Raw genomic sequence first — 14,111 nt, 5'->3', positions numbered from 1 at the left:
CAGAAAAACAAAGGAGAAAGCAGCAGTTCCTCACCAGCTTCCCCAGTGAGTGCACTCAAGTTAATAACTTAATTTTTTTGCCCTGCTAACTTACAAAAGGTGCCCAGATGTAATTAGCCCAGGGTGAAAGCAGCATGAGCTAGTGGAAGTGCCATGAAGGAGGATGAGCTGTGAGGTGCCTGTATCCTGGCACCTGCCACAGCCTTGTACCTCAATGTTTTTTGCCATAATAAATAAATGTAGCTGTCCCAGGACAGTGACTGTGTCTATCTGAATACGTATCTGCACTAACAGAATTGCTTTGTTTTTGTGGTACCTTTTTGGTTGGTACCACCAAAAAAGCCCCCAGTTGCAGTACTGACATCTCTACCATAAGAGCAGGGAATAGATTAACATGGTTGTGGGGATTTGAGGCATTGCCACAGAAAAGTCATTTTCTGCACAAAAAATCCCTTTTCAGAAAAGGATGGTGGTTGTAAGCCTCTTCCACAACTGATCTTCTATGTGCTGAATGCTGGATTTTAGGGTTTTTTGCCTTTTGCTTGGAAAATAAAATTGACCTATACCAAGACCAAGGCCCACCTGCACAAGGAGACTGGTGATTGTCTCCATGATTTGGATGTTCATTTCCCATCACCTTGAGCCCCTTGCACCACATCAGCACTTCTGGATGACAAGGCAAAGAATTTTTCTCCTACCAATAAGTTCCCCCACGCACCACTTTCTGCACAATAACAATTGCTTCCCTGGCACCTTAAAAGGCTCCTAAATAAATATCCAAGAAATAATATTATCTATAATAGCCCCTTTTCATATAATTTCCCCAGTTTGACAGCTGGGAAAACAGAGAACAACTAGAGCAGGAGCTGCATTTAAATGCTTGCTTGTTTGCTCCCACACCAGTCTTTTTCTCCAACTGCTTGTGTTACAGGAAGCCTAAGTTGCAGCTGGATTGTACATGAACAGGTTCCTTGGTTTCATCATACTTAAAATAGATGTCATCACTCTGGAAATGCTGCTGAGTTGGATCTGGTCTTAAGTGTCATTGTATTTCCTCATTTAGGAGTTATGGAATCTATATAAAACTTTCATTATTTTAGAGCCATATGTTTTACTCCAGAATTATCTCTGTACGGTTGCACTGCCTTATCCCATTTTTAATCACTTTTTTTTCCTTGCAGCAGACATGGAAGGCAGTTCCCTAAGAAGTCGAGATAAGAGGCTTAGCTTGAATTTGGTAAGTACTCTGCACAAAATTTCACATCCTGATATTCAATCATTCTTCTCCTCTGTTCAGCAGAAGAATTTTAAAAATGCAAAAGGTGCATTTTGGCTTTGGGCAACTTTGGGCAACTTTGGTGCTGGCTGCTTTGCTGGCTGCTTTGTGGCCTCAGTCAGCCTTTGAGAGGAGAGGGAGGGAGAGGCTTCAGTACTGAGCACCCTGGTTTTAAAATAGATGAAGCTGGGTCTGTTATGAAAAAGGTTACAGTAACCTCACTAATTAAACTGTTGACCAAGAGCGCCAGAGCAAATGGCTTACTACTTGAAAAAGGGGTCTAAAGAAGCCTATCACTTCATGGTCCTGAGGGATATCTCTTCTTTAGGACATTGGAAAATGTCTGCTCTGACAGTGCCTGTGATTGAAGGCTCTGTCAGTCCACAGCTTCCTGCCTCAGCCTTTGACAGACACAGATCTAAGCAGCACCATCTCACATCACATAGCCAGTCTTCTGCCTGAGGCTGGATGCTGTCTTCTGTGGGAGATCCTTTGCTGGTGGTGGGAAACTTTTTTTCTCCTTATTGAAAGCTTGCAAGAATTGCAATCACTCCCTCTCACCACTCAGCCAGCACTAACCTGCATGAAGTGGTTTTCTAATGCTAATTCTCAGTGATCAGAAGTGAGTTGTGAGGTTCCACATTTGCCACATTTGTCTAGTTCATCAGGTGTTCTCCTTTCAGACTTTTTTTTGTATTCAGGATCTTCCCACATTTTAGAGGTCAGAATTAACTGCTGTGAGAGGTCAGTGCAGCCTCGCTGAAGTTGAAGGATTTAACCAATAAAGTCACCAGTCAGTTTGGTTCTAGTTTCCAGCAGTGACTTGTGAAGCTCAGCGTGGACTGCTCCAGAGCTGGAGTGTTCATCTGAACTCATGCGTTTGTCTCTTGTCACTCCATCCTGTGCCTCTGTGAGGCCCCATCAGAGCAATCCTGGCCTGGGCTCAGCTCAGGTGTGTTCCCAGCTCACGGCAGCTCCCGGCTGGGAGGGGCTGGCTGTGCATTAATGGAGCCCTTTCTCTCTCTGCTCCTGCTCTGCCCGTGCAGCCGTGCCGCTTCTCCCCGCTGTACTCGCCGGCCGCGGACAGCGCGGAGGACAGCTACGTGCCCATGCGCCCCAGCACCTCTCCCTCCGCGCCCGGCTCCGACTGCTCCCCCGACGGATACATCCCCATGAGCCCCAGCTCGGCCACCTTCACCTTCCCCGTCGTCAGCACTGAAAAACTCGCCAGCCCCTTGCCTGAGCTTCCCTCCGACGTGGAGCCCCCTCCAGTGAACCGGGACCTCAAGCCTCGTAGGAAGTGTAAGCCCAGACCTACAGTGCAAAGCCTGGGGGTCCTGATGGTGGGGACATGGGTGACCTCCTTTGATAGTGTCCTTGGCATGTCTTGAAGCAATTCTCCCTCTAGAGGATGGGTTGAAATGCTGCGTGGGTGACTTAGAGCACTGTGGCCTAGGATGTGCTTGCAGGGTGGTTTGTGAGAGGAGGAAAAGCTTCCACGGCTGCTTCTGCAGTCAAAGCCCAGGTGGCTGCATAAGCACAGTGCCTGGCTTTCACTGTGACTGCAAACAGCCAAAGGGACCTAGTCTGGGAGAGACAGCAGACTAAATCCTGCCACTCTGAGGTACATGTACTCCTGTCTCACCAGCTCTCTGACCTGCCAGGAATGGGACATCCAAACACTCAAGTACTCAAAATTGATGTGTTGGCTGTTGCTTAAACCTCTGTTGGGTAGGCACAGCTGTCGTAGTTTAATCAGGAATTTTCTGCAGATGCTTTTGCTGATGGGAATTTTCCACTCCTGGTTTTCATGGCACGTTCAAAATCTGGGTTGCACTTCTAGAGAATATAATGGGGAAAAAATTCAGCTTTGAAGTGGAGAAATTGCCTAAAGCTAGCCTATAATAAAGCTCTTAGGGTTGCAAAGCCACAGGGTTACTCAGAAATTGGTTCAGGCAGTGCTACTGTAAAGTGGGGACAGACATTTAGACCATTGCCATGAAGAAAAGCAAACTCGAATCCTTTCTTAAAGTGTCTTGAGAATGGTGGGCACATGTACATTGAGTGGTGACAGGAATGGTCCTGATCCCCATGTATAGGACCTTTTTGTTTAGAACAGAATCCAAAACCTGTTATAACCAGTAGGCTGAACTAACCTCTCCAAGGCAGCATATACAGAGCATATTTGGGGCAAGTGTATGTATCTTGTGTGCCATTTGGTCTCTTTATGCCCACTATATTTATTCTGTTATTTTAGGGTGATTGGAGGACTTTGCTTTCCAGCACTGACTGAAGAGGTTATTTGTTACTGATTTCCTTCTTGGTTATATTCTGTGAAATACTCTGTTAGTTTCTTTCTGTTAATACAAAACTGCATTTTTTCTAAACAGTCTGTACTTTTCATTGAAAACATAGTTCCTTTTGTACTTACTTACAGCACGACCACCTCCTCTGGACTTGAGGAACCTCTCCACAATCCGGGAGCATGCTGCTGTGACCAGGATGTGGACTGTGCCTTAGTAAGTCAACAAGAAACCTGCTGTTCCAATCTTCGGAGCATTAGCGTGGAATAGAGTTAAAAATAACTTATCCCATCCCACAAGAATATTCCTGGCAAAGTCCACAAACAGAAGTTCCCTAAGGTTCCTTTCAGTATCCCCCAGGTTTTTGCTGTCTCTGAAAAGTGGGGTTCCCTTTCATGATGGGCAGCTCCAGAGAATTCAGCATCGTGATTTGAAGGTTCCTTTTAAACACCCTGGAGGTGGTCTGCAGTCTGGTGTGGCTAAAAGCTTGGCATGCCTAAACTATGATAGAGCCATTTTTGCTCCTTAATATAGCAAAGGAGAACCAGAGCAGATAAAGATCTGCCTGAATTGTAGACTGGGTGTAGAATTCTGCACTGCCACACAGCAGTCCAGACTTGAACTTTTGTCATGACCTTTTGTCAGTAGAAATTAGTTGTTGGTAAAACAAATGCTTTTGATCCCACAGCCCAGGTAGTATGAGCAGTTGATACTGTTGGGCTCCAAGGGCAGCAGAAGACTCATCTTCAGGAAACTTGTGAGCAGGGGAGGACTTCAGCCTTCAGCCTTGGCTGGAGGGGTGTTGGCACAAAAAAAAAAAAAAAAGCAGCTGTGCTGAAGTGTGTGTGCAAAAGCCAGATATTCCCATCAACCTCCTCTGCACACCCCGGGCACTCCAGAAAATGTGGGGTTTTGCTGGCATGAGTGCCAGACAGGGCATTTCCACTCCCCCATTTCAGGTTGTCGTGTGAAGGGCAAAGGAGACACAAGGTGAGCAGTTTCTCAGTTGCAGAGCCCTCTCTCACATCCAGTCCAAGGCTGGTTAAGCCCCTTGGCACTGCCTGTTGGGGAAAGCCAATACCCTGCCTCCCAAGCACCCCCGCCAGTGCACTAAGGTTAATCAGTGCTGACACAGTGCAGAGTCCTGAAGGATAATGAGCTTAGAGTGAGTTTGCATGTTTTACACTAACAAAAATTAAAAAGTTATGCCCGAAACTAATACAACAAAAGGAATTATGCTGTTCATGCACAGAGAGGCCATCTAATTTCCTATTAACCAAGCCCATTGCACTTGCTTGTGGTAATTTATTCACCATGCACCTCTGAGAGTTGTGTTCATGGGAGAGATTTCCTTGTGCAAGAGCTGAGTCTCAGCCATCTCCACAGCACAGGGTGGCAGGTGTTGACACTGTGTGCAAAGCCAGACCAAGTTCCTTTGCATGTACCTCCAGCAGCTGATTAATTCACATCAGTCTCCCAAATGTGGATACCTGCACAGCCAAGTAACTGCCCCCATTATTACCCAAATGAATGATAGTTCTGTGCCCCTTAGTAGAGAATTGCTTCAATGTTTTACAGTGTCTGTTGTACCAGATAGCAAACTTTCATAAATCCCAGAGGGAAAAATCAACAAAATCAGTCAGCAATATAGCACACTATTTCTAGAACTAAGGAGTGGCTTTGGACATCCTCTCCATAAAGGCCACAGCCTTAGTGTGAGTTTATTCACCATATGGACTGTGTCAGGCTTTGGCTTCATTTCAGTGCATCTGTAAGATGCTTCCTTAACCTCTCCTGTGTTTTTCTTCATAGCAATCGAATGAGCTTTATCTCACCAGAAAGAGACGGTATTAATTCAGCAAGAATATTTGCCAATTCAGTTTCCGGAGAAGAGGAAGAAAGTTACATTCATATGGTAATGTCATTTTCACACAGCCATCCTTTGCTTTATTCTGCTCTGTCACATTGATGGAGAATGCAGAAGTTTGTTTTCTAAGAAAAAAACGTTGAGGAGGTTTGTCCTTTGCCTTCTGGTTTCTTTTTTTTTTTTTTTTTTCCAAATGATGAAATGGTTTTAAACCAAAGACACTGGGACCAATTTACAGAGAGATAAGGGGAGCCCTTTTCCTGCTCCGCAGAACTCAGCTGTTCACCCACGAATGTTGCTGAACAGTTCCAAGAGATCACAGGGATCAGCCATATTTACATGAGAACTCACTAAGACAAAAGAAAATTAAATCTTTTCACCTTTTAAAAGTGTGCCTTGCAAAATCTCCTAGGAAATAACAGAAAGCCGTTAGTGCACTTCCTAAAGAAACACACCAAATATTGTGCAGAAACAGAACTCCCATTAGAGTCTCATTGCTTCTGCTTTGGCTGGTGGCACTAACCCCACTTCCCATCCCATGAAAGAAGAACATCTGGCTTTGTGGCTTCCTTTTTTTCATTTACTCTTTAGCCATATCTTGCAAAAGACCAGAATCTTGTTTTACTTTGAATTTTAGGTGGAAATGGATCTCAAATCTGTTCATCTGAGCCAATGTCTACAGATCTGCTCCATAGCCAAAGCCCAATACCAGTAGCTATAAAAATATGTTGCAAAACTGACCCCAGTCTTCATAAACCATAGTTTCAAATTTTAACCCACATCTCTACCAGACTGAAATCTGCCCAAGAGGGCAGTTCCAGTTGTAACCATTCCCTATTTGGTTTTTCTAGTCTAGGAAAACCTGACATATATTTGGTTATTTGTGATTTTATGAGAATAATTTTCAGTTTCTAGATTTGAACTGAGTTTTCACCATTTCTTCAAATTCATTGAATGATGATGTTTAAGTGGGCACCCCTGCAAATCTGAGTGTTCCAAGGGCTTGGATTGAGAAGCTGGGCACAAGTCCTTCTTGATAAAATTGAGTGGAAATCAGCCTGTTTTGTTTGTTTTTCCAGAATTATCAGAAGAAAAATGTTCTCATGATTTCTTTATGCTGTCCCACAATTATCAGTGTTATGCTGTGGTTAGTAACCAAATGCACCCTTGGCTTAGAAAATTATGTGGGCCCTGACTGTTCTCATTCATTTTCTGCCAGGTGAATCTCCCTGCTCCCAGTTGTGATCCTGTTTCCTTCTAGGATCATGTTTTTTAGAGCATTAAAAGTTTTTCTTCTTTCCTGACAGGAACACAGACAGGCCACCTCTCCATACAGTGGTGCTTTTCCATGGACAAGGAAATCTAACCTTGATTACTTAGCACTGGATTTTAACTCTGCTTCCCCATCCCCTGTGCAGAAGGTACGAGTCATCTGAAAAACCCCGCAAGCCTCCTGCCTTTTTGTCTGCTGGGAGGAAATCCAGACCCAGGGACTCTGCTAGGTGCCCTAAGTGCCATGATGAAGCCAGTCGTGTTTCCAGCTGACTGTATTTGTGCCAGGCCCAAGATTAATATGATAAAAGCATGATGAGGGTGCTGACAAGGTGTCCTTAGTGACTCATAGGGCTGCTGCTAACACGAGCTCAGCACAGGGTATGAGACTGCGCGGGGAAGTGCAGCCATGGGGGCTTGTGGGCAAGCAGGTTGATGCTTGCAGGATCTCTGCATGCTCCTTCATTTTCATCAAGTCTCCACAAAGCCTTTCCTGCTAGTTTTCCCAAAAATCTCTTTGCAGTAACAAGTTTGCAGCCCATGATAAATTCATGGGGTAAAACTGTCCCATCTCTTATAATCTGGCAAAGTGTGCATCTTTATTCTTGCATCACCAAAACCATTTCAATTTCTTTCGCAATGCTGAGAAAAGACATTCCTTGTTCCAAAGAACTTCTAAGCTGCCCAAGTGGTGGGTAGGTACCACTGCAAAGCAATGAACTCTTGTCAGTTTGGATCATTTTATGTCCTGTGTATCATTTTCCCCGTCAGTCAACACTCCCAGATGCAAAAAACTCAAGAGTCTAAGCTTTCTTATTTAAACCCTCCCTATACCTAAAATCAGGTTATCCCTGCAGCAGGATCACTCAGATGAGGAGAGAATGGTTATCTGCATGGAAATAGCCAGTACAGCATGTTTCCCTCACTTGCTGTGCTGGGCTGAGTGACAGGGTGGCAGATGGAAAATTGTAGCTAAAGCAGGCTGTAAAGCAATGCTTTTGTCAGCTGATGTCACTGTGAGCTTCAAGGTGAAGTGAAGCAATCAAGGAATGAGGGAAAGGGAAAACAGAAAATCAAGCTAAATTTCACTAGCACCCCTTTTCAACCTGAGAATTAAAACATTGTTTTTTTCCTCTCTGTCCTATAGAAACCTTTTCTGTCTGAGGAACAGAGAGTGGACTATGTCCAGGTAGATGAACAGAAGACTCAAGCTTTACAGAACACTAAGCAAGAATGGACAGATGAAAGACAATCAAAAGTATAAAGGAAGAAGATTTGGAATCTGGAGGGTTTTTTTTTTTTTTTTTTGCACTGGAACCACAATGTTATGAAGCAGCTATCACAGTAGAGCTCAAAGGCAGAAAGAGTTGTAAGATGCTTACAGTCTCTAGAGGCATTTTTACTGGAAACCTTTGATTTCAGCTGGAAAAAGTATGTTGAGACTGGTTCACTGATGACTGAAGTAATGCATTAGCCTTTTTACTGCCCTTACCAGTATGCTCCATGGTACCATTTTCTGGCATGATTCTGCAACGAGTCATACACTTAACGTTAACAAATCCACTACAAGTTGTATTAATCTAGTTCATCCTGCCTTCTCCTTCTGTTGCATAATTCCTAGTTGCTAAAGCTATTTTTTGATATTCCTACAAATGCTGCAGGTGCTTGGAGTGCTTTTATGGCAACAGGCATCTGACAGGTTTTGGTGACTAACCAACTAAGGGCTAAAATACTGAAACAATAATAAAACTTTTTGAATATACAGTGCTTAAGCAAAGAAAATTTTGAAAAATATTTTTCCCCCGGGTTTAAAAGGTCTGGCTGTGAGCTGATGCTGTCAGAACTCAAAACAGGACTACGTGCCCATGCAATTGGAATGCATGGTCTGACCCTCTGGATGATGGTCATTGTATTAAGCTTCTTCCCTCCATTGTGGCTCATACGTGTCACTTTTTTTGTCTGATTCCTACTGATGCTTTCTCCCCTGTCTTGGGAAGTGTCGTTGGCACAGCACAGCTGCTCTTCTTGTAGGAGGCTGCAGCCACACAGCTCTTGGCTGGCCAAAAAATAGAAAGGGAAGCTGTGAGCCTGTTTCTGCAAGCCTTGAGAGAACTGGCAAAGGATCAAGACTGCTTTCATCTGAACAGCAGAAGGAATGCCATTGGAATGCTGGTAGCAGTCGTCCATCTGATTGTTTCCCTAGACCCACCCCAAAATAAAAAAGAGCATTAGGAAGTGCAGCGTGCTCTGAGAGGCCGGGAGCCTGCCAAAACAGGACAACAATGTGCTCACGCAGCATGAGGACCTCTGGGCTCAGGAAGCTTATCTACCTTGGGACTTGTTACAGGCACTATCTCAGGATGACACATGTGTGTAGTTTATAAGATATTTAACTTTAAACACTTGGCTGTGGTCTTTATTTTACAGTGGCACACAGCCACTTGACTCATGGAAGTAGGCAGTGATGCTGAGTGACCCACACTGGATTTGGTCTCACAGGCTTTGCTCCTGTAGATGAGTCCCAGTAGCCATAAGAGGTCTGATCCTGTCAACATGGACAGACAGGACCCTTACAAAAGATTTCTTCTCTGACAGTGCCAATTCACTGGCCTCCCTTCATGTGCCTGTTGTTACCATATTGCATTGCTGTAACCCGACATCCTAAAAATTCTAATCTACCAAACAGAGATCATAGAAATGCCATTGCAGAAACCACTGGCATTTCAAGGCTCCAACTCAACTTGTTCCTTACACTCTGTGTGCTCTGGTCGTTCAGGCACTCTGGGAGGTCATTGCACATCCCATGGGAGAGGCAGCATAGCTAACAGAAACAGAGTTTTCCTCCTACCTCAAGAGAGCTGAAGGGCTTGCAAGTCTCACTGCTTCTTTAGCCCAGCCCCTGGGGATCTGTGATGACCAGGCTCTCACTAGGTTTACCCTGCAAGAACAAGGTTCACCAGCGCCTTCAGTGGCTGGGGCAAACTGGGCACCCAGGCCTGTGGGCATGAAGTGTCCTGGACTAGAGCTGCTTGGAAATCCGGGGTTAGTCCTGCAGATAGCTGACCTGCTGTTCCCTCCTGCCCTGCTCCTTCCTCCCTCACCAAAGCTCACAAATGAGAGTTGATGTTCATAAAAATTTTGAAAATAATTCCAACTTTTCCACGTACATCTTGTCTGTCTGGTGTGAAATTTAGTTCATTAAAAAGCTGTTTTGTCCTCTAACTGACTTAGCAGAGCTGGGAGCACCTATGCCTTGGGAGTGATACTGTTACAGGGGCACGGCATTTGGGGAGAGGCAGTGGAGATGTGCACCTGCACAGAGGTGTCAAAGAGAGGGAAGATGGAAGGGCCACGGACACAGAGACCTTTGCCTTTCTGCTCAAAAGAATTGCCTTTCTTTCAAAGTGTGCAAATAATACATGTTGCTGAAAGCTCATGGTATGTGCTGATGCACTGAAAGGGTTAAAAGACCAGCTAAAGGGCATTTTAAATTACAGACAGACAACCTCCACAAAGGGTGAGTGAAGTTATGTTCTGCTAGTGCAGATCCCAGATTGTGGAGCCATGGCAGAGCAGCCTCTGATGCGGATCAGAATCACATACTGATCAGCTCGTGTTTGACTGGAGTGTTTCCTTTCATGCTGTCAGAAAATCTTCTGAAGTGGAAAAACACCAAGTTATTGGAGACAACTGACTCACTTGTTATTCTAGTTTATTGTAAAAATATTTAAACTTCAACAAACCTGGCTAACGGATCATTCAGAAGTTTAGAGAACAAAGAGCTGTATCTGGATTTTTACTCCCCTAAAAGGACATAAGCATATAGTTTGGCAGGGACTGTCCTTGGAGGAAAATGGCCCCTTTCAACTTCCTGTGTCCCCTGCTTGCCCTCACAACACTCTTATCTTGATCAAATGCTGCTCACTGGTTTCTAACTTTTAACTTAGAGCTAAATTTGAGGGTTTATTATGATTTTTCATGTAATGTCCTTTTTTACCAGCTGCCTCAGGGCCCATGACATACATTCTTGTGCAGGTAAAACACATGAAACAGGAGCAATTAAAAAATACTGGGGAAAAAAATTAAAAGCAGAGCAGTCCTTCTCAAAGGCTTTTTTTTCCCTTTTGTTTTGGTCAAATTCCACAATGCTTCAAAGAGGGTTAAGAGGAGCAGGATGGTGGGAGGATTGCAAAGCCAATCTGCTGTGGCCACCTCACCACTAAGGATTTGGGTGTGAGGGGACCTGCAGCAGCCACGACTGGCAAACCTGTGGGCCAGTACCCATAGAGCAAGCTGATGGGAGTGGAGAAGTGTTACAGAGCAAAAAGGAGTTGCTGTTTTATTAAGTCTGTTCTTAAATCCTAATCCCTTGGCCAAGAAGGAAAGTAAACATGAAAACTGAGTCAGCTTTTGACAGTGCCATGTCTGAAAATATAGCTGAGGCCAGAGCCCTTGGTTAGTACTGGCTCTGGGGCCAGCCAGGCACACTCCTGATGGTGTCCTCTTTTTGCCATGGGTCTGTCACTTGCATGTGTTTTTTCCAGAAGTGTGGTGAGACCTGGTGCAGAGAGATGCTCTGCACCTAAATGAGCATAGAGTGGCCAGTGGTCCCTTAGCAAACTCTGCTGAGGGAATTGGCATTGCCCAGCCCAGGTATTGTAGTGCCTTCTCCAGCACTGCTGGGGCCTCTCGTTAAAAACAGGGAGAGCACTAAATGAGCAGAACAGTTTTTGTTTAATTGGAAATGTCACCTTGTGGAGTTGCTGGATGAAGCTTGGTTGCAGGATGATGTGGAAAACAACCAAGCTCAATGGTTTGAGTCCTGTGGTTATTGTTGGGACCATCAGCTGGTTCCCCCAACATTTAATATGGCCTTACTCTCTCCTTCAATGACTGCACGTTTGACCGAGGCACAGCAGGTCCACAACTCATCTGCTTTTTGGACTAAACCACATTTCACATTTATAATTCCTTTATGACAGGAGGCAGCATTAATTTCCTTACTGGCAGAAATGAACACTTAACCTGAGAAATGCCAGCAGCCATGTAACTGGAGCAAGGTGTTTTCAGCCAGCTCACTTTGCCAGTGGTAGCACTTGCTTTCTTCATTGTCACTAACTACATCCTCGATGTAGATTTTGGAGTTGCATTCACTTGCAGTAATTCAGAACTTTAGTAATTCAAAGACCATCAGATGCTGTGATGAGAATGAAGTACAGGGCAATGCCTTCCCTTTGTCCCCCTGTTCCACAAAACTTGCTCAGGTTTAAAAAAAAATGAAAGCCACCAAAATAGCAGACATTTGCCATGTCAAAGCCAGGATATTTTTTTTTTTGTTTTGTTTTCAAATAAAAATAAACTTTTTCTTGTGCAAATGAAGCATTATACATTTTTTTGTATTTGTAAATCTGTGGGGAAGCATTAAACAGTCATCTCTGTTACGAAGGGACAAGTCATTGCTAGAGGGAAGGGGCTCACCTTCCTCATGTTTCATTGTAATGTTTGGTGTATATATTTGCACATTAAACTGTATCTTTTTTCTAATAAATTAATATAAAAGGTAGCTGTGATCTTTAATTATTTTGGTAAGTGAAGGTGCTCATGGGATAAGCTCCCACATCTATCATTTAATGCTTTTTCCATTTTTTAATTCTCTTATTAGGCAGTGACTTGTTCACATAAAATATTTGGATGCGAGTTCAAACAAATTTGCAAACAAATGTCATATGCCTGTGTATCAGGGAGATTATTTGCAGAATAACAAAGAACTATGAGGTTGTGACTTGGATTCATGTCTGTGTCCTCCTGGGACAGGGTGAGCTGCCGTGCCCCAGTGCCAGTCCCAGCTCCTGCTGCCACAGCCAAGGGGCAGGAAGGGGTCACAACTCCTGACCAACCATGTAGAGCACAAGCACAAACACAAATTTATTCAGCACATGCTCCAGGCTTGGATACAAAGGCTAATTGTTATTTAACCTGGTCTTTTAATTGCTCTGTGCTGAGGAGTGTAGTTGCTGGTAATATAATTTCCACATGCAGCAAGCTAGGGATGTGGGATCCTTTCAATGTGCACATCTTGGGATTTGGAAGATGAAACAAGACAGTCCATGGGAGCAGAGCTGAGCAAGCCTTGCTGCTAACAAGCCAGGTAGTTTGGAAATAGTTTATTTATTGCTTCAGGCAAGTGCCACTTTTGGACCTGCATGCTTTGTAATCCTGGCTGGAGACACACCGTGGTGGATTGAGGGAGGTGTAGTGCTTAGGGAGCCACTGATGGAAACTTGGCTGCACAGCTCGGGACACGCAGACACGTGTGACTTAGATAAGCCTTTGCCTGCAGGCTTGATAGAAGGGAACTCCGTGACATTTTGTGTTTGATCTTCAAGGGAGGGCAGGTCAGACAAATAAAAGGTCAGATAAAGTCTGACCGGTGGTTCACAGCTCTTCCCTGTGCTCTGCCCAGCAGAAATGGTAACAGCCCTTTCACCAGAGAGCACTTCCCAGAAAAGAGACCTCCCGCAACTGCTCCTCCTCCCACGGCCTCGGAGGGAAACAGCTGCATCAGCCCTGCCACCATGGAGTGAGCCAGGAAGCTCTCAGATTTCTCACACCACCGTGCAAAGTACTTTACTGATTGGATAATAATAATAATAACAACAACAATAATAATAATGTGAAAAAACTGACAGCAAAATGTCTGGCTATGTAAGCACTTAGCTCTATAGAGGCTGGCCTCTCTAGTTACATCTGCAATTTCAAACCACATCAAATACTTCGGGACTCGGCTATCTGGTTATACATATTTATGGGAGCACACTGAGAGCCAGGGGTACCACATCCTGCAAACAAAGGATGTACTGGCATTCCCACCTGGGGAGCTGATCCCAGCCCCTGTTGTAATGCAGGAGTGAGCAGGGAGCCACCCAACCTTTCATTCACTGTCCTGTTTTATTCTACTTTGATTTTCCTTTCACATCCAATTTTAGCATAAGCTCATTGTTAAACAGCCCCAACATCCTGCTCTGACAGCTTTGGGATCTTGGCATTGGCATCACTGTGTAAGAGTCTGAAAAGCCTTGCTCTCTGGTGGGCTCACACTGGGGCCCTTAAAGCTTTGAGACATATGAGGGGGTGTTTTTGTGGCATGTGTTTGTGGTGGTGGTGGCAGTTCAGTTTGCTCCTTCGTTGAAAAATTCCATTCTTTGTCCAGGAGCTCAGCTTCTTGGAATTGCCTCTATCTTCACATGGCTGGTTTGCCACTGCTGCTGTCATTTCTTAGCATCCTTCCCCACACAAGCAGCATGGGGGAGACCTGCTCTGTATCTTCCCCCAGAAGGGAAAAACCACAGACTCCTCCCATGAAGCATCCTTTCTGCCACCTGCTCCAGGAGGC

General features: G+C 44.6%; 1 protein-coding gene across 2 annotated transcripts in view; it reads left to right on the top strand.

Annotated features, from left to right (window-relative positions):
* The window catches only part of GAB3 (GRB2 associated binding protein 3), a 65,657-nt gene extending 53,376 nt beyond the window's left edge, over nt 1–12,281 (top strand). The window contains exons 5-10 of one of the 2 annotated variants that reach the window (XM_053990369.1): nt 1,185–1,237; nt 2,323–2,578; nt 3,714–3,795; nt 5,392–5,494; nt 6,754–6,867; nt 7,866–12,281. In XM_053990369.1, coding sequence (XP_053846344.1) covers nt 1,185–1,237; nt 2,323–2,578; nt 3,714–3,795; nt 5,392–5,494; nt 6,754–6,867; nt 7,866–7,982 — 725 coding nt within the window. In that variant the 3' untranslated portion in view covers nt 7,983–12,281. Of the gene's footprint in view, nt 1–1,181; nt 1,238–2,322; nt 2,579–3,713; nt 3,796–5,391; nt 5,495–6,753; nt 6,868–7,865 lie in introns of both variants that reach the window. The other variant, XM_053990368.1, reaches the window with a different exon arrangement.
* Nucleotides 12,282–14,111: the final 1,830 nt, after the last annotated feature.

This window comes from Vidua macroura, chromosome 14 (assembly GCF_024509145.1).
Source record: "Vidua macroura isolate BioBank_ID:100142 chromosome 14, ASM2450914v1, whole genome shotgun sequence".
Classification (NCBI taxonomy): domain Eukaryota; kingdom Metazoa; phylum Chordata; class Aves; order Passeriformes; family Viduidae; genus Vidua; species Vidua macroura.
Note: the sequence above shows the minus strand (reverse complement) of the source record. Positions and strands in the feature narration are given on the sequence as shown.